The following is a 23,601-nucleotide window of genomic DNA, read 5'->3' as shown; positions in this document are numbered from 1 at the left end:
ACGTCACGCTCCCTGCGACTGGCGTGGAGAAGACCGACAATCTTCCCATCGGCCTAACTGAAACTCTGCACGTGCCCCGACTTATAATGGTTTTCACCTCTTTCGATGCTTTTATCCTCCCCTTGGAAAAAGCGGTGAAGTGGGGCAGAGAGATCGCCATCTCTGTGCCGAGTTCCAAGGGCGGGTGTGTTGACGGATATCATATGCGTCGAGAGCAGCGAAGAGCTGTAGTTCACAAAGCGGCCTCACATAAAACCTAAAATTATCAAACTTCTTCACGAACATTTTTAGTTTTCCTTCTTTGAAAAATTATCATTTAAATCCACAAACAACATATGTGTAATCCAGGGCATATAAAGACTGGGACCAGAAAATAATTATTTTCTCTCCATTGACACCCATTCATATTTTTCGATCTCATAGGTCCCATGAGCCCTACCGGAAGAGGCGTGACTTCGCCACTCTATTGTCTGTTCAGCCTTCAAAACGAGAGCTGGTAAATTGTGAAAAATGCATTAAATTATAATCAGAAAACGTAGTTATATGCTATAGACCCTAGAGTATCTGTGATATAAATATACTATGCATGCATTAACCCTAGGTTATATTTGTCGAATTCTCTGTCCATCACTTGATGTGATTTTTGTGTCTTCTGAATGGCCCAATTTACCAGTGACCCGCGTGGGCATGACAACAGCCTATCACAAAATGTAGAGGAATGTTTTGGCTTGTTGTGATTCAAATCGATAGAAATTAGATTGTCGTGGATTGGTTGGCAAAATGTCGTAAAAATAAAAAGTTTGAGAGTGGCGGGCAAAAACACAGACTACAGAGGGAGTTCTGTGTTGTGTTTGATGGATTCCCAAGGCCTGCCGAGGCCAGAGAGGAAGATCTTACTTGTTAATATGCTCAATTAGGCGTGTTTGTGTTTCTGCAGACCGGATCATGTTTTCTTTTAGTAAAATGGAGTTAAATCAAACTTTCATGGAACATGGTTTTACCTGGTCTATCCATCAATTATTTGGTCATCTATAATCTACTAACATAAATATTGTGATGTTATGTGGCTCAGAGCGGGTCACTAATACATTTTGCACTTTAGACACATGGCATTTGCACATTTTCATTGTAAGACCCCCTCTCAGGGGGCCTACGAAACCGCTCAGCCCCAGGGCCCAATGGCAGGTTAAGGCAGGCCTGCACACGTCAGGTACTTTTAGGAAAATGGATCCCGACAAAACTGGCTTACCGTGTATAACTCAATCAACACTATAACAGATTTCAAAAGGCTCTGTTTACCTGTGCCGCCTGTTGACTGAGAATACAAGGCTCGCAGAGTTGAGTTGTCCGGGATGCGATCCTCCTGGCTTGCCAGCACCAATTGATGTGGAATAAACTAATTCATTCCTTTGTGGTATAGTGGTCCCGTGCTAGGTATGACTCGGAGAGCGCTAAATGTTCAACACGTGGTTTAATCTAACAGAGACACAAGGTAAAATGAGCTTGCGTTCTGGAGGTGGTTCATGAAGCATCTCCCAAACCTTTATATTGGGAGTGGTCGGAACGGTAAACAGGCCACGCCTACATGTTTGAATTTACCCAGGTAAACCTTTGGTCTGTCATGGCTTAAACGGAAAAGGCAAAGTGGCCATGTTTGTAGTCTTTAATTTATCTATAAAATCATTAAAACCTTATATGGTGTTGTCCATTATGTGGTGAAGAAACCATTCATAACCGTGGTTAGCTTGAAACATGCCATCAGAAATAGCATAGACTAAAATAATTTACATCACCACCCTCCTCAAACCAACTTAAAGACTCAAGAACGGAAACCACGATACAATCTGTGATGGAAACACCCTTTTCGCAAAAATTGCAGGAAGTAAGACACCCTCTCGCTGCACCATTGAGACTGTCCTAAGCTACGGCATCTCGCTGTGGTTTGCCAGTTGCACTGCAGCTGAGAGGAAAGCGCTCCAGAGGGTCATAAAAACGGCCCAAAAAGTAATTTATATCCTCTTCTCTCTCTTGAGGATGTCTACAGACACTGCCTCAGGAGAGCTCATAGCATCCTGAGAGACTCATCCCACCCAGGCCATAACCTGTTCGAACTGTTGCCCTCTGGGAGGCGCTACAGGGCAATCAGATCAAAAACAAACAGGCTAAAAAACTGTTTCTACCCCAGAGCTGTTATTTCTCTAATAATGCAGAATTATAATTTAATTACCATATCAATCTTACCTTTACGCCTCGTTTCCACATACGTATGTTTTTCGTATCCGTGCTTCCGTAAATTTACGGAAGGAGTCGCTAGTGTTTTACGTACGGGCATTAGGCTACTTTATTTACGGACAAAAGATGAAGGAGTTCAAGTGCCTCGGGGTCTTGTTCGCGAGTGAGGGTACTATGGAGCGTGAGATTGGCCGGAGAATCGGAGCAGCGGGGGCGGTATTGCGTTCGCTTTACCGCACCGTTGTAACGAAAAGAGAGCTGAGTCGCATGCAAAGCTCTCGATCTACCGGTCGATCTTCGTTCCCATCCTCACCTATGGTCATGAGGGCTGGGGGATGACCGAAAGGACGAGATCGCGGGTACAAGCGGCCGAGATGAGTTTTCTCAGAAGGGTGGCTGGCGTCTCCCTGGAGACCTCGGGGAAGAACCAGGACTAGGTGGAGAGATTATATCTCAACACTGGCCTAGGAACGCCTCGGGATCCCCCCGTCAGAGTTGGTCAATGTGGCCCGGGAAAGGGAAGTCTGGAGCCCCCTGCTTGAGCTGCTCCCCCCGCGACCCGACCCCGGATAAGCGGATAGGAGACCGGTACTTTGGAATATGAGGATCGACATATGCAGAGATAAAAACAAACCAACCAGGCTTGGAAAGAGATCGCCGAGGAGTTTAGCCTGCCAGGTACTTAGCCTACAAGTTTTGTGAAAAACATAAAAACTTTCATACGGTATCTCCGTAAAACGACGGCGAAAGTTCAATTTTTTTAACGTATATTACGGACATACCGGACAGAAATTTTACGGAGGGGAGGAGTCTCGGAGGAAAAACGGACATTACGGAGAATCACATAGGAATGAATGGACTTTCGGTCGGAGACGGTTGAATCGCATACGAGAATGTACGTATGTGGAAACGAGGCGTTAAAATTGGCTGACATTTTTAACTATATATATTTGTTATATATATATATATATATATATATATATATATATATATATATATATATATATATATTTTTTTTTTAATAACCCTTCTCTCATTTTGTTTTTGTTTTAATATATATATATTTTTTTAAAGCACTTATTTTGAGAGCCTCTAGCCCAATTTCGTTGCACTTTGTGCAATGGCAATGAAGATATTCTGGTTTTGATTCTGATTCTGATTCTCTGTAAGGTGTAACCTTCTATTTCTTCTTTAGCGATGAGAACTGCTGTGGGAAACATGTACGACTGCACTGGCTCCCATCTGCTGTCCTTCTTCGGGCTGATTGGTAAGATTAAGCTTTGTAAACCTTCAAAATTATAGCAATCGCATGGAAATATTGGGTGTTTGTGATTTGACCTCTGTCTTAATAGTGTTCAATATGGCCTTGGGGTTCATAGTGGTTCAACATTTTATTGGTCACATGTTTGCAAAAATAACTATGAGATGTTACTATGTTACTATGAGAAACTAATTGGGTTGTATCACAGACAAACATCTATTACCGTCTGCATTATTGAGTGATTGCTGTTTTGGAGTATCAACATTTTCCCTTATGGGTTACTTAGAATCAGTGGAGGAAAGTTCAGCTGAACCACTTAACCTAAACCACACCATAACCAGTGTTGTGCCCGAACGCGTTCATTGAACGGTAGTTCATGAACTCGTTCATATTTTGGGCGAACGTGAACTGAACGTACTGTATTACTGCCTGATGAACGTTACTGTGAACTTGTTCATTCTGGCGTCTGTGAACGGGACGCTAGCTTAGTTTAAATTCGTTCAATATGGGGGTTATTTGTTTATCAACACGGCGGATGCGCGCGCAGAACGCCGTGTTGTTTGACCGGTTGCCATGGTAATCTCCGTGTGGTTAATTTGAAGTTGCGGTGAGTTCAGTTTACTGTTACATTAAACTGTAATCAGAAAATGCGGTTATATGCTATAGACCCTATAGTATCTGTCGCATAAAGGCTGGGACGAATTTCCAATTATAAATATGCACACTTTATGTTGAAAGTATTGCAACGCCGATTCCCATTGAAACGAATGGCGGGGTGATTATTTTTCAAAACGATAGCTGTTAAAATGTGGAAAAATGAATTCAACTGTAATCAGACAACGCGGTTATATGCTTTAGACCCTATAGTATCTGTGGTGTAAAGGCTGAGACGAATTTCGAATTATGAATATGTACAATCCATAACGTTAATTCTCTGGCTCATAGCTCAGCGGACTAGAATGCCTCATTGCTTGTTGGCCGGAAACGGAAAAGGGGGCTGTTTACGTTTGGTTGTAGTCTTTTCACTCGGTTCTCCGTGTCAACAGTATGGATAGAACCGAGCAAAAAGACTACAACCAAACGTGAACCCCGCCTTTACGTTTCCGGCCAACAAGCAATGAGCCTTCCAACAGAAATCAATGGGATTTACAAAATGCGCTAAATGTGCAATAAAACACGATAGAAACTGTATTTCGCTACGATACTTGATTCAACCACTCTATTTCATCCTAGACAAACCACAAAGTGGGCTCAATGTTCAAAATAGCTCACAGCAACATATTGAAAAAAAGAACTATGAACTAGTTCATTTTTTGGAACTGTGAACTTAGTTCAAAATGTTGAATTATGAACGTTGAACTGAACTAGTTCATTTTAAAATTTGTGAACTGAACTTTGAACTAGTTCATGTAGAAAGTGAACTTTCCCAACACTGACCATAACTAAGCTCCACCACTTTGACTGAATACAATCTGAAACCTTGGTTGGTTTGTGGTGTCAGCAAGCAAACATGAACCTCCTCAAAAAAAGTATTAGTTTTAGAGCCATTATTATTTCTGGGGAGATTTTGAAATTTTTTTCCTTTTCAGTGTTGTTGCAGCCTGTCTGCCTGGCCTTTAACATTGACACGGCTGACCCCAGTATCTACTATGGAGATGGAAATGGTTTCTTTGGACACAAGGTGCTGCAGGTCAGCGCTGGCGAAGACAAAGGGTATGTACATCAGAGCAGTTTCTGATGAAACTCACATCGTTTAAAGAGTTGATGCTGAAATGAATGTGTGATTTATCAATAACTGAGGCTGTTAAGACCTATTAATGAAATGTTTTGAGTAGGGGATGTTGTTCTGAATGTTGGATGAGGTTGTCTTAATGTATATATATTATACAAGTATATATACTAGTGCTGTCAGTTAAACGCGTTATTAACGGCGTTAACGCAAACCGATTTTAACAGCGTTAATTTCTTTTATTTTTTCTTTGGCTCAAAACAAAGAAGCAGTAGCCTGACTGCTATGTTCAAGGCAGTATGTTTGTATGTTCATCGTTTAAGTGCACTATAGGCTTTTTTTTTTTTCGTCCTGTTTTGATCAGTATATGCTCATGTCATAGTTAATCGTGAGTTAACTATGACATCAATGCGATTAATCGCGATTAAATATTTTAATCGCTTGACAGCGCTTATATACATTTGTGAATTGAATGACATTAAAAACATTAAAATAAAGGACCCACCACCTCTGGTTTCAAAATGTGGAGAAGCCGACTGCAAATATCTCGTAGTAATAGGTAGGCCTATGTTATACCTTGTCCAATCCCACTGCAAAGAATACGTAGTATGAGTATTTTCATACCTTGTCCATAAGCCCACTGCAAATAATTTGTAGTAAAGGTACTGTTATACCTTGTCCATGTCTTGTCCGTGCAGGATTTTGGTCACTGCTTCCCTGCAGCAAAATGGTTCAGGAACAGTCTGCAGATACATGACACACGCAAACAGCTGCTTCACCCCTCAAGGTAGACTAAATAGAAGATATAGCAGCGATGAGGCCTTAACAGTAACCACAATTACTTGAATTAATTCAAGAATATGTATCTGATTATTGTAACAGGTAAACCTCCTTTCTGAACTGTATTCCCACTGCCGTCTTGCTGGTCTGAAGACATTAACAGTCACCATAATTATTTGAATTAATTCAAGAATATGAGTGTGATCATTGTTACGGGTAAACCTTCTTTCTGACTGTAACTTCCCTGCTGTCTTCCTCATCTCTTCCAGAGGCCATGCCAGGCAGGCTGTTCGGATGGTCAATCGCTGAGGAACCAACCTTACTCAGGGTAAGAAATCAGACCCACTGATGAGTTGATTATCACATATACGTGATCTTATGAGGATCGAACATACAGAAAGCTACTCGCCTAACTGTTGACAACCCTTCTCCTTGCCGGCGATGTGCAGCTGAACCCGGGGCCCGTCATTACGCACGATCTGCAGCCTCCAGCCGGTATACTCTTCTCGGACCAAGGTAATTCCAATCAACGGGGACATTCATCCCGAAACCCGGCAGTCACAAAACACTTTGACATTGGTCTCTTCCACTGTCCACTGTCCAACATTCGAAAATCATCTGGGATCCACACACAAAACCGCAGAGTTACGTATGTAACTCCGGTTCTATGAATCCTGGATGACCGCCAGAGGCGGTGCATTAAGCACTGGATTTATCCGTCTCGCGCATGCGCAGTTCGAGTACCTATACCAACAAGGTCACATGTGACCCTCGTGACACCGGATTGGCTATACAGCCCGGTGTCGACAGAGGATCTGTTCCCAGAATCTTCTCGCGAACCACGAGACTTCTGAGTGACCTGTAACTCTGGCGGTCATCCAGGATTCATAGAACCGGAGTTACATACGTAACTCTGCGTTCTATTTCATCCTTACTGACCGCCAGAGGCGGTGCATTAAGCACTGGATGGCCAATACCAACAACGTCACGAAGAGTCAAGGTGCTCATCTACTGATCAGAGAAAGCAGAGCTTGGCATCAGGGCCACGCCCATTGGATGGGGAGTGGCAACGTTGACCCGGTAGAACCTGGAGAATGTGCTAGGCGACGCCCATGACGCCGCGGCACAGATGGTCCCCAGGGGCACCCCTCTCAGGGCAGCCCATGATGTGGAGACGCTCCTAGTTGAGTGACACCTCACCCTGGATGGCGGGGGGCGGCCACTGGCCCCATAGGCGTGTGTTATGGTCTCCACAATCCAGTGGGACAGCCTCTGCTTTGTTAAAGCACGACCCCTGTTAGGGCCACCATGGCAAACAAAAAGCTGCTCCGACTGGCGAATACCGGCGGTAGCAGAAATATAAGCCCTAAGGGCCCGCACCGGGCACAGCAGCTCAGACCCACCCTCCCCAGAAGGGGGGTCAAAGCGTGCTAACTGGATGGGCTGGTTAAGGTGATTGCGTGGCAGGGTCTTTGGCAGGAACGCAACGTTCGGCCATAGAGTGACACCCGAGCCATCAGAGTTCCACCTCAGGCATGTATCACTCACTGATAGGCATGCAACTCCCCGACCCGCTTGGCAGATGTTATGGCGAGTAAAAAGGCAGCCTTCATAGACAGCCACTTCAAACCCCCTTGACCCAAAGGCTCGAAGGGAGGAGATGACAAGGCTTCCAGCACCAGCGGCAGGTCCCATGCTGGAGACCGCATGGCTGTAGGGGGACGCAGCCTCAAAGCCCCTCTTAGAAAGAGGGACACTAATCTGTGGCGCCCTACCGTGGCGCTGTCAACCCTATCATGTAGGGAGGAGATGGCAGCGACATAGACCCTCAAGGTAGAGTGCGACCGGCCATTATCCAGGAGGGACTGCAGAAATTCCAGCACCGTGGTCACAGCGCAGTGCACTGGATCCACGGCCCTAGCCGCACACCAGTTGGAGAACAGCTTCCACCTGTTTCCGTACTGCAACCTGGTCGATGGTGCCCTGGCACTCATGACCGTACCCCTGACAGCCGCAGTGCACTCCCTCAGCAGTGGGTCGGGCCCTGCAGTGGCCAAGCCCAGAGCTGTAGGCGAGAGGGGTCGGGATGCCAGATCTGACCCCCCAGCTGGGACAGGAGATCCCTCCTGTCGGGGAGGCGCCATGGCGAGCTGCAGCAGAGCCTGAGCAGCAGTGGATACCAGAGCCTCCCCGGCCAAAAGGGGGCCACCAGAAGGAGCCGGTGGCCCTGCAAAAGGACCCTCTGGAGTGTCGGCAGAACCAGAGGCAATGGTGGGTAGGCATAAAGAGGCCTGTCCGGCCAATCGTGCGCCAGCGCGTCCTGCCCTAAAGGGCTGGACGCTTCTGCCCAGGAGAACCAGAGGGGGCAATGCGCCGACTCCTCCGAGGCAAAGAGGTCCACCTCTGCCCTGCCAAAGAGGCCCCACATTGAATCCACCACCTCGGGGTGAAGCCGCCATTCCCCCGGTGGAGGCTTCCGTCGGGAGAGGAAGTCTGCCGCCCGATTCTGGGCCCCCGGCAAATAGACTGCCCGTAGGCTGGCCAGACGGGGAGAAGCCCAAGTCCACAGGCTCTGGGATACCCGGAGTAGCCGTGCTGACCTGGTGCCCCCCTGGTGGTTCACCTGCGAAACCGTGGCCATGTTGTCCGACCGGACCAGGACATGCCGGCCTGTCAAATGGGGCAGAAAGCTGGCTAATGCCAGCTGCACAGCCCGGAGTTCCAGCACATTGATGTGTTGTGCCACGTCCCGGCCAGACCACCGTCCATGCGCAGTCCTGCCCTGCCACACTGCGCCCCATCCCGAGAGGCAGGCGTCGGTTGTCACCAACTCCCGGCGTGCCGGGATTGCGCCCATGGGCACGCCTGCCTCCAGATACGCTCTCTTTCTCCATGGAGCCAGAGAGACAAGACACTGCAGGGTCACCTTGACCCTCCTCTGCCTGTGCCACTTGGCATCTAGGTGCAGGCTGTTCAGCCACATTTGGAGTGGGCGCAGGGACAGTAAGCCCAGAGGCACCACAGCTGAAGCAGCTGCCAGCTTGCCCAGAAGCTGAAGAAAATGAATAAAAAGCAGCCTCCTGCCGGCTCTGAAGAGGGGAAGGAGGCGGAGGATGTCGTTCACCCGTCGAGGTGAAAGGTAGGCCTTCATGGCGACCGAGTCCAGGACCAACCCCAGATAGGTAACCCGTTGGGAAGGGTCCAGGCAACTCTTTGTTTGATTCACCGTCAAGCCCAGCCGGGCGACGTGCAACAGCAGGCGGGCCGTGTCCTGGGCCACCTGGGACCTGGAGGGCGCACAGACCAGCCAGTCGTCCAGATACGGCAGGACCTTCATGCCCTGCGCCTGCAGGGGTGCGAGGGCTGCCGCCACAACCCTGGTGAAAACCCTCGGGGAGAGGGAAAGCCCGAAGGGAAGTACCCTGAATTGGTAATGCCTGCCCCGATAGGCAAACCTCAGGAACCGCCTGTGGTGTGCCGCAACCGGCACATGAAAATAGGCGTCCTTTAGGTCTATAGTCGTGAACCACTCCCCCCTGGCAACTACCCTCAGGGTGTCCGCCGAGGTGAGCATGTGAAATGGTAAAATTTTTAAAAACATGTTCAGGCCCCTTAGGTCTAGAATGGGCCTGAATCCGCCGTCTTTCTTGGTTACCAGAAAGTAGGCCGAGTAGAACCCCCCGGGTTGTAACTGAGGGTCCACTGGCTCGATCGCACCCTTGGCCAGGAGGGCGGATAGCTCCTGGGCCAGAGCTGCGGCCTTCGTCGGGTCACGGACGACTGTCATCCTGACCCGTCCGAAGGCCTGGGGCCGGCGTCGGAACTGTAATTCGTACCCCCGGGTTAAGGTGGAAACCACCCAGGGGTCTATAGTACAGGCAGCCCAGTAGCTGATCTGCTGCTGGGAATAACAGCCGACGACCGGCCCCGTGGTCCTAGCGCCTGGCCCCCCGGCCTCTGTCGGCTCTGGAGGGGTACCGGTGAGGCTCCGCGGCCCGAGGCTGCCCGGGCGGGCGGGGGCGCGAAAGCTATCAGCGGGCTGCTGGGCGGACCGCCGAGACCTGCGTAGGCCCTCATCTCTTGCTGGGTAAGAGCGTGGTGGCTGGTAGCGGCCCCGGGGGGCAGCCGGGGGGGCTCTAGGCCTGCCAGGAGCGGAGACACTCCTGTGAAGACCCGACAGCTGCAGGTTGGTTTGCCTAGCTTAGGCAGCTCGCTCCAGCGTCTCCAGGGCAGCTGACCCAAACAGCTCCCCCGGTACCACTGGCACGGCTCTAAGGGCCTTCCTGCACGCCTCCGTCAGGGGCGACTGAGCCAACCAAACCTGGCGGCGAGTCTGGACCAGGGTGGACATAACACGCCCCAATTCCCTGGACATGAGGGCAAAGGCCTGTAGGGACGCGTCGCTCAGGTCCTGTGTAGACGGCTCAACTGCAGCTTGTTGCAGCGAGGTCGAGAGCGCCAGCATTAGGTGGGAGAGGGAGTTGCCAATCCGCCCCATACGTGCTGCTGCGTCATAGGCCTTCGAAAGCAGGTCGTCTGTGACCCTGCACTGGGGCCGAGGACACCTGGCATCCGGCCGCAAGGCCTGATCGGGGGTTAGAATGAGGGAGGCAATGGCGGGCTCAACGGGTGGCATACAACCCAAACCATACTGCGCTGGATCCCGCATGGCAGCCAAGGCTCGAGCACTGGAAGAAGGACGGGGGAGAGCCTTGGCGTCCTTCCAGCAGAGGTGTAGCTCCTTTAAATACTCCTCCGAAGGAGGGACAGAGAAAGGGGCTGTGGCAGGGCTGCGCCTGAAAAAGGCGCTAGGCTGGGCCAAGTCTGCCTGAGGAGCATCGAGCCTCAGGCGAGCCAGGGCCGTACGGATGACGGCCCCGATGGGGTTACCCTCTGTGCTGTGCCCAGAGCTCTGAGCAGAGGAGCGGGAGGCCTCCCCAAAAGCATTTGAGGCTTCCTCCCCCGTGACACCCTCACTGAAGAGGTTGGCTGATGCCGCCAGCGACAGGACATCGTCCGTCCCCGGCACATCCCCCAAGGAAGGGTCAGGCCGGATGTCAGCCACCGCGCCACCTGCCCCAGGTTGCAGGGACAGGAGGAGTTCCTGTATCCTCTCCATATCGGACGACAAGCGATCCACCTTGGATGCTAGCTCGTCCCTAGCCCTTTTCCTGGGGGGGGGGCCTACTCTACCCCGACGCCAAGAATGGCCGGGCTGAGCTGGAGGAAGTGGCGCCATTGATGGTAGGTCGACAGCTGCCGGATGTTCCACCGCTGCGAGCCTAGCCAGCCTGAGTGCCAAGGGCATGGAGCCGCAGTTCATACAGGCCCTCTCGGTAAGGCCCTCCCTCAATTGCTCGAAGCCGAGGCAAGAGGGGCAGCGATCATGGCCATCGTCAGGCTCAAGGAGGGCCACACAGGCGCCACACACATGAGCCATCAGCAGAACACTGGGAGAGGGAGCACTGCCTTCACCAGTGAGCTACTAATTCAAGAAAAGCCAAGAAAGTGTTACCGGGAGAGGACGCGAGAGCGCAGTCTTCACCAGCAAGTGACTGAAAAAAATAATTTCACACTCAAATATACAGCAGTGTTCTCGGGAGAGGACGCGAGAGCGCTGCCTTCACCGGTAAGTGACTGAAAAGAAACACACAAGTGTTACAGGGAGAGGGCGCGAGAGCGCTGCCTTCACCGGTAAGTGACTGAAAAATAAACCCCAACAGTGTTACAGGGAGAGGGCGCGAGAGCGCTGCCTTCACCGGTAAGTGACCGAAAGAAATAAACAACAGTGTTACAGGGAGAGGACGCGAGAACGCTGCCTTCACCGGTAAGTGACTGACTGGAAAAACTTTTACCAAATAAATTTGGTAACCCAGAACACAGCCGAGCTGTTTCTATAAGGGAGCTATCAATAGCGAAATTAATCCCAGTAGTGAAAATAATCCCAGCAGTGTTGCCGGGAGAGGACGCGAGAGCGCTGCCTTCACCGGTAAGTGACTGCAAAAACTTGGAAGCTTCTACTCAAGGGAAGCCTTTCAGCGCTGTACAGACCAACAGCCCCTGGAGGACGAGTTCACCCGTTGCTCCGACCCTTGGTCGCGAGGCTGCACACAGTCTGGAGCGCGATCCTTTTCAAAAAGCGAATACGCTATCCGCAAGCGGTACTACAACATGCGTCTTTGCGAGAAGATGAAAGGAACAGATCCTCTGTCGACACCGGGCTGTATAGCCAATCCGGTGTCACGAGGGTCACATGTGACCTTGTTGGTATAGGTACTCGAACTGCGCATGCGCGAGACGGATAAATCCAGTGCTTAATGCACCGCCTCTGGCGGTCAGTAAGGATGAAATAAAACGAAAGGTCTCCTTGGGGGACATTTGAACATTCGTAGCTTTAAAGCAAAAACCGAACAACTTGAAATACTTTTCACCGACTCAAATCTGGACATCCTGTGTTTATCTGAAACATGGCTGACAACATCATCGCCTGTAGCGTCCTCCACAATGCCTGGCTACAATGTTTTTAGAAAAGACAGAAATAAAGGAATGGGCGGTGGACTGCTCATGTACGTGAAAGACGACATTAAATGTAAACAGATTGACCTGGCATGCGCAAATGACATGGAATGTATTGCCATAACTATCACCTTGTCTCAGCAAATGTCATTTATTGTTATTGATGTATATAGACCTCCCTCATCTGACATTATGTTTTATAATAATTTCAAAAAACCTGCTTAAAGAATTAGATACTAAAAAATAATGTATAGTTCGAGGTGATTTTAATTTAAACTGGGCAGAAAAAAACACACGAAAGAAACTTAAAGCACTTACAAATCAATTTGAAATGATTCAATTAATAGATGGACCGACTAGAATCACACATTCCTCAAAAACACAAATTGATCTAATTTTTAGTAATAAGCCTGAAAGAATCACCAAATCTTTTAATCTCCTTACTGGTTTGTCAGATCATAATATGACTCTTATTTCAAGGAAATTAACAAACAAACGATTTACTCATCGCCAAGACACAAATAAACACTCCCATGGAATAAGGAAACAAGACATGAATACATTTAGGGAAGAACTAGGTCAAATTGAGTGGACTGATGTTCTACAAACAGATGATCGAGAGGCTTCTTGTGAATCCTTCATAGGCACAGTAAATACAATTAAGGAATAATACAACAAACCATTTAAAAACAGACGTGCTTAGAGTAACCTACCTTGGTTTAATGAGAAACTGGGATTTAATGAAAAAACGTGATTTTCCTTTAAAAATAGCACTTAAGTCCAAATCAATTAAAATGGATGAGTTTTTGAAAAATCTCCCCAACAAAGTGGTTAATGAATTAAGAAAAGCAAAAGCCAATATCTTCAGGACTATTATTAAAGAAGGGAAGGGAAATAGCAAATTAATATGGAAGAATATTAATAAATTAACAAAGACTGACAGTAAGCAAAATCAAGGACACAGACGTGAACTGAAAGTACAGGGAATTATTACAAATGACTTGAAATTGCCCTCACATTTAATAAATATTTTATTGACTCAGTACAGAATTTGTCGCACCAAATCAAACCAAACCGGTTTTTAACTTAACTGAAGTTCCTCACAGAAAGACTTTAAAAATCCTAAGCATTTTAAAGTCCTCTAAGGCAAAAGATGTGTTTGAGTGGGACTCAACTTTTATTAAAAGCAACAATCAATCCTTCAGCACTCCAATTGCACATTTGGTTAATGTGTCATTGAAACAGTAAACCTTCCCAAATGCATGGAAGTCTGCAGTTGTAGTTCCAATTTTTAAAACAGGAGAACCAACTGAAGTGAAAAATTATCTACCCATCAGTATCTTGCCTGTTGTATCAAAGATCGCTGAAAAAGTGGTAGCTGAACAACTAACTGCCTTTTTAAACTCAGGACAAGACTCACTTCATCCCATGCAATTCGGGTTCAGGAAAAATCATTAAACTGAGATGGCAACCTGCTATCTCTTTGAAAAAATAAAAACAAATATTGACAGTGGGAGTGCTGTAGGTGCGGTATTTTTGGACCTGAGCAAAGCATTTGATACTGTTAATCATAGTGTTCTGCTCTCAAAAGTGTCCAATTTTAATTTGTCTGTGGAAACAATGAAATGGATGGAGTCCTACCTCACTGGAAGAAAACAATGCACCAGAGTTGGGGATAGGACTTCATCTTTCATTGGCTGCTCGGTTGGTGTCCCGCAGGGCTCAATTTTAGGACCTTTGTTGTTTAGCATATACAGTATGTAAATGATCTGCCACTTCTATGTCATGAAGTGGACAGACAAATGTATGCAGATAACTAGGGATGGGAATTGATAAGAATTTCACGATTCCGATTCTGCTTATCGATCCGATTCCATATCGATTCTCTTATCGATTCTCATTGGGTGAGAAAATAAGTACAAATGTGTTTGTTTTCATTAAATCTCTTTAATATCTGATCGTCTAGTATTAGGAAATTGTACATTTTCAAATCAATTGGTCTAGACAAATAAATATATGTTTGGCTTTTAAGCCCAAATGCCATCTTTATGTGCCATAAAACTAAAAACACAAACTGAAAACAGTCAAGTAAGAGCTTGTGCCTTTTGGAATACTAACAGTACTAATTTGCATTCAACTTGTAACAAAATTCAACTGACACAAACAAAATGAAGTATTGATTAGACAGAGATTTATTAGATGGGCCTACCTAATAAACCGTTGGAACCCACAAGACCGGAAACCATAGCAACGCCGGTAAACAAACCCTGAGAAGCCCAATTCCTATGAGAGCTCCGGCCATCCGGAGGCGCACAGAGCTGTTGGCCATGATATTATATCTACAATTATATTATATTATATACTATTATATATAGAGCTCCGGGAGTCGCAAACGGCAACAATCACTTTCTCCTCCATGCTGCAGTTCACCCCGGACTGCACTGCACTGAGTTTGACGGTTGAACGCTGATTGGCTGTTACGTTACACATGTCACTCAGTAGCCACGCTGTTGAACGCTGATTGGCTGTCATCACCCGAAATTTGCGTCAGAGTTTAAATATTTCAACTCGAGCTAATTTGTCGCGGCACAAATCCTCGCGAACGCGCTCGCCTGTGCACGGCGAAAGTGTGGCGCGACAAATCAAAACTTGTCGCCGGTTTTCTCCCGCGAAAAATTCGCCCGATATGTGTCTCTACATTCACTTTGTATGGGATCTTGTCGCCCCGTCGCGTTTGGTGTGAACGCACAATGCTTTCTTCCTCGGCGGCGCTGTCACGTTAAAATTGCACCGGGGGCGAAAATTGTACCGGCCTACTTCATCGTTTGTTTACATCCTGACAACCTGCCCGGCAACAGACGACGCGATGCAGAAAACATGTTTCCAAACGACAAAATAACATAATACAGATAGCGGATCACTATCTGTATTATGATAGATAGCGATAACACTTGTTTTTAGTTTATATTTGTATTGTATTTAATTGTTTAATCGAAACAATAAAAAAATGTGCCCGCAAAACGGGCGATCGCGTCAAATGACAAATGTTTTGCCCGCGAAACGGGCGATCGCGTCAAATGACGTAGGAGGGTTCTTGAAACATAATACAGATAACGGATCGCTAGATAACACTTGTTTTTACTTTATATTTGTATTGCATTGAATTGTTTAATCGAATTTAGCTAGTAAACTGAGTGTTTTAAGCAGGTTTCATAGTCTAGAATGTTCAAGAACCTTCCTACGTGATTTGACGCGTCATTTGACGCGATCACCCGTTTTTAAACAATTAAATACAATACAAATATAAAGTAAAAACAAGTGTTATCGCTATCTATCATAATACAGATAGCGATCCGCTATCTGTATTATGTTATTTCGTCGTTTGGAAACATGTTTTCTGCATCGCGTCGTCTGTTGCAGGGCAGGTTGTCAGGTTGTCAGGATGTAAACAAACGATGACGTAGGCCGGTACAATTTTCGCCCCCGGTACAATTTTAACGTGACAGCGCCATGTTTGCTGCGTTCTGAACCAAAACAAAGCAGTGTGTGTGTGACGTCATGACGCATTTGCCACGACCGGAACCAGTGACGTGCAGTCAGGGGAGGCCGGTGAGGCGGTGCCTCACCTGTTATCAGGAAAAGAAAAAACGAATTATGATAAAATTAAATAATTTAAAAATATTATATATTGGTATTTGTCTACTGATCTTTGGTCTAAATGTAATTAATGTGCGATTCCAATAATTTTAATCATTTTTATTATCAAAATCGCTGAGAGATACGCCGGCTGAGGGCGGCTGAGGCAGCGATCAGTGCTGCCTCACCGAGAATTGAGAAATCCCTCAGAGCGCATGCGCTAAACCCAGTTTGCTATTTCACCGTTGGCACCATTGTAATGTTTGTAGACACTTCTATTGTATGATCGCACTTTACTTAAACTAGTTAATGTATTTGAGGTATGTGTATACCTCAAATACGACTAAATATGCTGATCTGACATAAAACCGCGCTGAAAAAGCATGAAATGAGTCAGCCGTACTGGCTGCCTCATTTCATTCCTCTGCCTCACTGAAGGGGGCGTAGAAGGGAGCCATTACAGGATTCCTCCGTTAACTTCTTTTAAGAAGTCAAGTGCTCTACATCAGTTTGTTTATTTAAAAAAAAAAAAACATTTCTGACTGCAAACATGGAAGATAATGATTCAATAGCCAAGCTCAGAAATTTCTCAAAACTGGACTTTCAATCAAACAGTCTTTTCAAACAGAGTGGTACCGCCGAAAAGACTGGCTGTGTGGCTGTACTACAAGAAATCGCCTTTCTGCTTTCCCTGTCTTTTGTTCTCAACATCTCAACAAAATGTCTGGACTATCATGGGATTTGGTGACTTGAAAAACCTACCAAGAAGCCTGATCAAACATGAAAGATCGACAACTCACATTCAAAACCAATTTTTTTTGAAAACCTTTGGATCATCAAGAATAGATTCTCTACTGTAATAGGCCGGTACTATATAACAATTGGGTTCATGTATTTGTAAATCTGACTCTGAAAAAGTCAGTGCCTCACCAGCCACGGACCTCACCGCACGTCTCTGACCGGAACCGATAAGCGGAATCGTTAAGCAGGCTTGCTAATGATTCCAAGGAATCGGTTGACTCGGCATCGGTTCTGAACAAGAACCGGTTCTCGATTCCCATCCCTACAGGTGACACGGTCATCCTCGCACATGGAAAGAACCGATGTGAGGTGGCCGCCAAATTAACAGAAGCAATGGCCAAAATTTCTGGTTGGCTCTCAAAGTCCTGCCTGACACTCTTCAACATCAGTAATACAGCATGCATGTACTTTTATAATAGGAAAAATGGAAATCAGCCTTATATTATTGTTAATGGAGAAAGGATCCAGACTGTTTCACATTTTAAATATTTAGGAATAATGGTTGATTCACAGCTCTCATTTAAGAAATATGGGCAGCAGGTGTGTAATAGAGTCACATTCAATTTAAGGAATTTTAGGCACATCAGGAACCAGCTCCCTCTAGATGCAGCCAAACTTTACATGCACTCCATGATCTTTTCACACATCTCATACTGTATTACAAGCTGGTCACAAACTGGAGAAACAACTTGCTCAACTGCAAACACTTTACAAACAAACACTCAAAGTACTGGACAAAAAGTGATTAAGATATCACCACTGTAACATAATTCAAAGACATAATCTTATGACCTTTGAAAGTTTTGTGTTTCTTGCTGATGTATGTTTAGTTTATAAAATCATGCACGATTTGGCAGCGCCTCCGTTGAATGAGTTTGTGTCATTGCGCTCAGACAATGGAAGGAGAACTAGAACGTCCAACAGAGGGGAATGTGTAGTACAGCACAGATCCACTGAGTTTGGCATGTCCGTTTTTTCAGTTAGAGCCACAAAGTCTTGGAACTCAGTACCAAGCGAGATAAGAGAGTGGAACACCTTTGCTGGTTTTAAATGTAAGATGAAATCATGGCTGAAATTTACCCAAGCATGAACTCATCATGCATAGACATTACTAGCTATCGACTGTATTGCTGGCCCTGTTTTCTTGTTATGCTGTTGTTGTGGTGTCCTAATGTTGTGATTTTATTGTTCGTATTGTGTTGTTGTGTTTTACTGTTGTAAAATTGTGTGTTATTGTTTTTATACTTCAGTGTTAGGTTTCCCTTTTGACAGAGATGTTATCCTGTTTCCTGTGCAGGGACTACAGATGAAATTGAGCTTATAGCTAACTCTGGTACTGCTAATGAGCTGTGCATTGTCCCTGCTAAATAAACTAATAAATAAAATAAAAGTACACTTTCGCTTGAACATTATAGATTCATTCCCATTGGGAAAGACAAGTGTTTATTGACAAGTGACAAGGACTACTTAAAAAAATAATAAAAGTGTGCAATGCAATGCCGATGGGAAGACACTGGCTAGACCGCGTTATAGATGGGGGACAGTGAGAGACGGTCTGGAGGGAAGAGTTTCAGGGGGAGTTTTTGATTGGCTATTGCAGATCTTAACCCTGGTGAAGATGTCGAGTTAGCAGACCTGTCGTACTGATCTGCGGAAGGAGATTAATTTATTCTTAACATGGAGTCAATTATTTTCAGTTGGATTGGGAGTTTTGGAAGGACGATACACTGGTTTCTATACATAAGTTACTGGGGATATATCCCTAGTGTGTCACTACTAACATCAATCAGTTGGGTTTTTTAATACCAAAATATATATTTCAATATATAGGGATAACGCCTATTATATTTATGCTTATACACATTTGCATAGTCAAGATTTACATTGCTTCATTCACAAAATTCTTATTTCATCCCTTAACCATGTATAATTAATGACCTATCTCATTGTTTGGTCGTGTTTTCACAGATTGTACAAAGAAAACAGTGGACCTCGTCTTTTTATTTGACGGCTCTGGGAGTATAACCAGGGATGAATTCAACCAGAGCAAAGAATTCATTCTGGATATCATGAACAGCATCAAGAACTCCTCCATCAAAGTAACAAAACGCATCACAAATCGCATCATATCATAATGATCTTGTGCTATTTTTTGTCACGCTTACTAACACTAATATCATTGTATTATCCTGAATCCTATTTTCAGTTTGCTGCAGTCCAGTTTTCGTCAAAGCCTAGGAAAGTGTTTGACTTCAACGATTACCACAGCGGGGAGGCCACGAAGCTACTGAGGAACGAGCCGTTCATGCAGTCTCTCACCAACACGTACCGGGCGCTGCAATACACGCTGTGGGTTGAGACAAACCTCTTTCTGCCTTTGCATGAAATTGCCTTGTTTCAGGGATATTCAAGGATTTACATTAACATTTACATGAAGGGCATTTAGCAGTCGCTTTTATCCAAAGCGACTTACAATAAGTACATTTTTCAGAAGAAAGAGAAACAATATGTCGCTGTTGGTACAATAAGGATGTTCATAGAACCAAGTGCCAAGCACCAATAATCGCTAGGTTAACCTATACCTCAAAGATAGCTAGGATAAGATGGCACATACTATTTTTTAAGTGCAAGGACGTACAACATACAATAAGTGCGTACATTAAGTGCAAGATCTTGAATGGGAAATAAGACAGTCTGTGAATATAGTTTGTGCTTGTTACCCCACATCACTGGCCCTCACCACTCTGATTGATGACCCAGTGAAAGTGTCACTGTGGGCCTGCGTTTACGTGCACACTGCTGGTCACGTGGTTTAAGACACAAGATGAGCCTACTCTTCGTCATCAGCACTAATAAACAGGTTCATTGTGCGTTGGTTTCAGGGACGAACTCTTTGAGAACCAGGCGGCGGGGGCCTCTCCCGACGCCACCAAGGTCCTGGTGACCATCACAGACGGGGACCCCAGCGACAGAGACAGGAATGGGATTGTGAAGAAATATGATGAGAAAGAAATCATACGCCTTGTGATTGGGGTGAGTTGGAAACATGAAACCTCCCCTCGGGGGGGTGTCAGCATTAACCCGCTGAACGCGGGCTGGGGTCAGGCCGTCAGTCAGGCTCCTCTTCAGGTTGGGGGAAGGCTTCTGGAAATGCTTGTGGTTGAATTTTGGTCAATTATTGGTAAACCTGAAACCTGGGTCTATACATTGAACTCTCTTTCACCCTGAATTCTACTTCACCTGATCGTGTTGTATGAGTAAGATGTTAATCCATTATATCCTGAATCCTAATAAATGAAGTACAACTGTTGGTTTAGACTTTTTTTTGCATGCTAAATCTAAAGATGCCCTATTTACTTATTTTAGTTTTACAATTTGGTTAATATTAACTACTATACAGTCCAGAATATACATAAATATACATATATATATATACACACACACATAGACACATATGTGTGTATATATACACATATGTGTCGATGTGTGTGTGTATATATATACACATATATATTTATATATATATATATATATATATATATATTGCTTCGCCCTTCATGGCGAAGCAAGACACCTCCGCTGCGCGTCGGTGTCCTGTTCGCCCTGTCAGGGCTTATTTTCTCGATAATGACCGGCGTTCTATCCATTATCCCTTGCATATACATACATCGTGTCTAATGCATAACCAGCAGTAGCTTATTTGCAGTTACCAGAACCAACGTTGTGGTGCCTTTCCTCAGACATCAGGCTGCCATTGACATTATGCTTTATCTGGATAGGTCAAACGGGTGAAGCTGGACACCCTTTACGCCCTCGCCTCAGAGCCCAAGACCGTGAACACTTTTCACATCAATAACTACAACGGACTCGCCGGAATCCTGAAGAACTTTGAAGAAAAGATCTTTAACATAGAAGGTACTGTGGTGTTTTCCCTCCGTATCAACGTCTTTGAATTCTCCTATTCTTAATTCTATATTTTAATACAATTTTGTTTTTTAGATTCTCGAACGGCACTTTCTGAAAAACTGCAGTATGAAATGTCTCAGAGTGGGTTTAGTAGTGTCTACCACAAGGTAAAGGAATTTTATTTTCCCTTAATATTTCAGTTTTTGAGTTAAATAATACAGTATATTCATAAGATGTAATGGTGATCTTAAGTCCCTCCCCTCCTACTTGTTGTATGTTGTACGTCCTTGCACTTAATGTACACACTTATTGAATGTTGTATTTAGTTATAGTAGTTATGTAGCATCTTATCATAGCTATCTTTGTTGAACACGGGAATGGGTTAACCTAGCGATTGTTGGTGCTTTGCACTTGGTTCTATGAACATCCTGATTGTAACGACACCGACAGCGATATATTGTTTCACTTTCTTATGACAAATGTACTTATTGTAAGTCGCTTTGGATAAAAGGGTCTGCTGAATGTAAATGTAAAGTAAATTATCTTCTGTTTGATCTACAGGGTGCCTTGGTGCTGGGTTCGGTGGGGTCTAAAGACTGGCGTGGCTCGCTGTATGAACGGGACGGGGCAGAACCAGGGATACACATTGAGGACCCTGACATGAAGCACAGCTCCTACATGGGTAATAATCTAAACAAAAATACGTTGAATCTACATATTGTTTTAAAAAATGCTTATTTAAAGGGCTGGGTATCGCCACTGATTTCCCAAAACGATTCGAATTCGATTCACAAGGTCCGGAATCGAAATAATCGATTCAGTTAGGGATATTTCAGTTGCAATACCAATTTTGTTTGAATGTGAAATAGATTCTGTAAAATGTACAAGTAACCATCTAACCTGGTGCATTATTAAAAATATGAATGTCCACATTAAGAATTGACCCCAAAGCAGTAACATGAATGTACTTTTTATTTACTAACAGACGTAATAGGATGGCAGCTGCTCTTTATCTTAATGAGAGCTTTGACAAAAAGGTGGTGAAAGAATCCTATTGACTCCTTAACAGAGAGAGAGAGAAGAGTGAGCGATTGTTAAAGTACTACAATTCAGAATCTGTCTGTGACGCCCCGCTGAGCGATGAGCTGTAAATCAAAGCATTGATCAGTTTTGGAAGGACGATACACTGGTTTCTAGACATAAGTTACTGGGGATATATCCCTAGTGTGTCACTACTAACATCAATCAGTTTGGTTTTTTAATACCAAAATATATATTTTAATATATAGGGATAACGCCCATTATATTTATGCTTAAACACATTTGCGTAGTCAAGATTTACATTACTTCATTCACAAAATTCTTATTTCATCCCTTAACCATGTATAATTAATGACCTATCTCATTGTTTGGTCGTGTATTCACAGATAGTACAAAGAAAACAGTGGACCTCGTCTTTCTTTTTGACGGCTCTGCAAGTATGACCAGGGATGAATTCAACCAGAGCAAAGAATTCATTCTGGATATCATGAACAGCATCAAGAACTCCTCCATCAAAGTAACAAAACGCATCACAAATTGCATCATATCATAGTGATCTTGTGCTATTTTTTGTCACGCTTACTAACACTAATATCATTGTATTATCCTGAATCCTATTTTCAGTTTGCTGCAGTCCAGTTTTCGTTTATGCCTAGGAAAGTGTTCGACTTCAACGATTACCACAGCGGGGAGGCCACGAAGCTACTGAGGAACGAGCCGTTCATGCAGTCTCTCACCAACATGTACCAGGCGCTGCAATACACGCTGTGGGTTGAGACAAACCTCTTTCTGCCTTTGCATGAAATTGCCTCGTTTCAGGGATATTCAAGGATTTACATTAACATTTACATGAAGGGCATTTAGCAGTCGCTTTTATCCAAAGCGACTTACAATAAGTACATTTTTCAGAAGAAAGAGAAACAATATGTCGCTGTTGGTACAATAAGGATGTTCATAGAACCAAGTGCCAAGCACCAATAATCGCTAGGTTAACCTATACCTCAAAGATAGCTAGGATAAGATGGCACATACTATTTTTTAAGTGCAAGGACGTACAACATACAATAAGTGCGTACATTAAGTGCAAGATCTTGAATGGGAAATAAGACAGTCTGTGAATATAGTTTGTGCTTGTTACCCCACATCACTGGCCCTCACCACTCTGATTGATGACCCAGTGAAAGTGTCACTGTGGGCCTGCGTTTACGTGCACACTGCTGGTCACGTGGTTTAAGACACAAGATGAGCCTACTCTTCGTCATCAGCACTAATAAACAGGTTCATTGTGCGTTGGTTTCAGGGACGAACTCTTTGAGAACCAGGCGGCGGGGGCCTCTCCCGACGCCACCAAGGTCCTGGTGACCATCACAGACGGGGACCCCAGCGACAGAGACATGAATGGGATTGTGAAGAAATATGATGAGAAAGAAATCATACGCCTTGTGATTGGGGTGAGTTGGAAACATGAAACCTCCCCTCGGGGGGGTGTCAGCATTAACCCGCTGAACACGGGCTGGGGTCAGGCCGTCAGTCAGGCTCCTCTTCAGGTTGGGGGAAGGCTTCTGGAAATGCTTGTGGTTGAATTTTGGTCAATTATTGGTAAACCTGAAACCTGGGTCTATACATTGAACTCTCTTTCACCCTGAATTCTACTTCACCTGATCGTGTTGTATGAGTAAGATGTTAATCCATTATATCC

At 45.1% G+C, this 23,601-nt stretch overlaps 1 protein-coding gene across 1 annotated transcript in view; it reads left to right on the top strand.

Moving 5' to 3' along the window:
- Nucleotides 1-23,601, top strand: part of LOC132454186 (integrin alpha-L-like) — a 38,442-nt gene that overhangs the window by 4,854 nt on the left and 9,987 nt on the right. Inside the window, exons 2-15 of the mRNA XM_060047405.1 lie at nucleotides 3,428-3,499; nucleotides 5,083-5,206; nucleotides 5,921-6,009; nucleotides 6,272-6,330; nucleotides 6,452-6,518; nucleotides 18,924-19,054; nucleotides 19,162-19,304; nucleotides 19,838-19,988; nucleotides 20,735-20,870; nucleotides 20,955-21,028; nucleotides 21,423-21,543; nucleotides 22,289-22,419; nucleotides 22,527-22,669; nucleotides 23,203-23,353. Coding sequence (XP_059903388.1) covers nucleotides 3,430-3,499; nucleotides 5,083-5,206; nucleotides 5,921-6,009; nucleotides 6,272-6,330; nucleotides 6,452-6,518; nucleotides 18,924-19,054; nucleotides 19,162-19,304; nucleotides 19,838-19,988; nucleotides 20,735-20,870; nucleotides 20,955-21,028; nucleotides 21,423-21,543; nucleotides 22,289-22,419; nucleotides 22,527-22,669; nucleotides 23,203-23,353 — 1,590 coding nt within the window. The 5' untranslated portion in view covers nucleotides 3,428-3,429. The remainder of the gene's footprint in view (nucleotides 1-3,427; nucleotides 3,500-5,082; nucleotides 5,207-5,920; nucleotides 6,010-6,271; nucleotides 6,331-6,451; nucleotides 6,519-18,923; nucleotides 19,055-19,161; nucleotides 19,305-19,837; nucleotides 19,989-20,734; nucleotides 20,871-20,954; nucleotides 21,029-21,422; nucleotides 21,544-22,288; nucleotides 22,420-22,526; nucleotides 22,670-23,202; nucleotides 23,354-23,601) is intronic.

Source organism: Gadus macrocephalus, chromosome 3, assembly GCF_031168955.1.
Source record: "Gadus macrocephalus chromosome 3, ASM3116895v1".
NCBI classification, from domain to species: Eukaryota; Metazoa; Chordata; class Actinopteri; order Gadiformes; family Gadidae; genus Gadus; species Gadus macrocephalus.
This window is presented reverse-complemented; position numbering and strand designations above follow the sequence as displayed.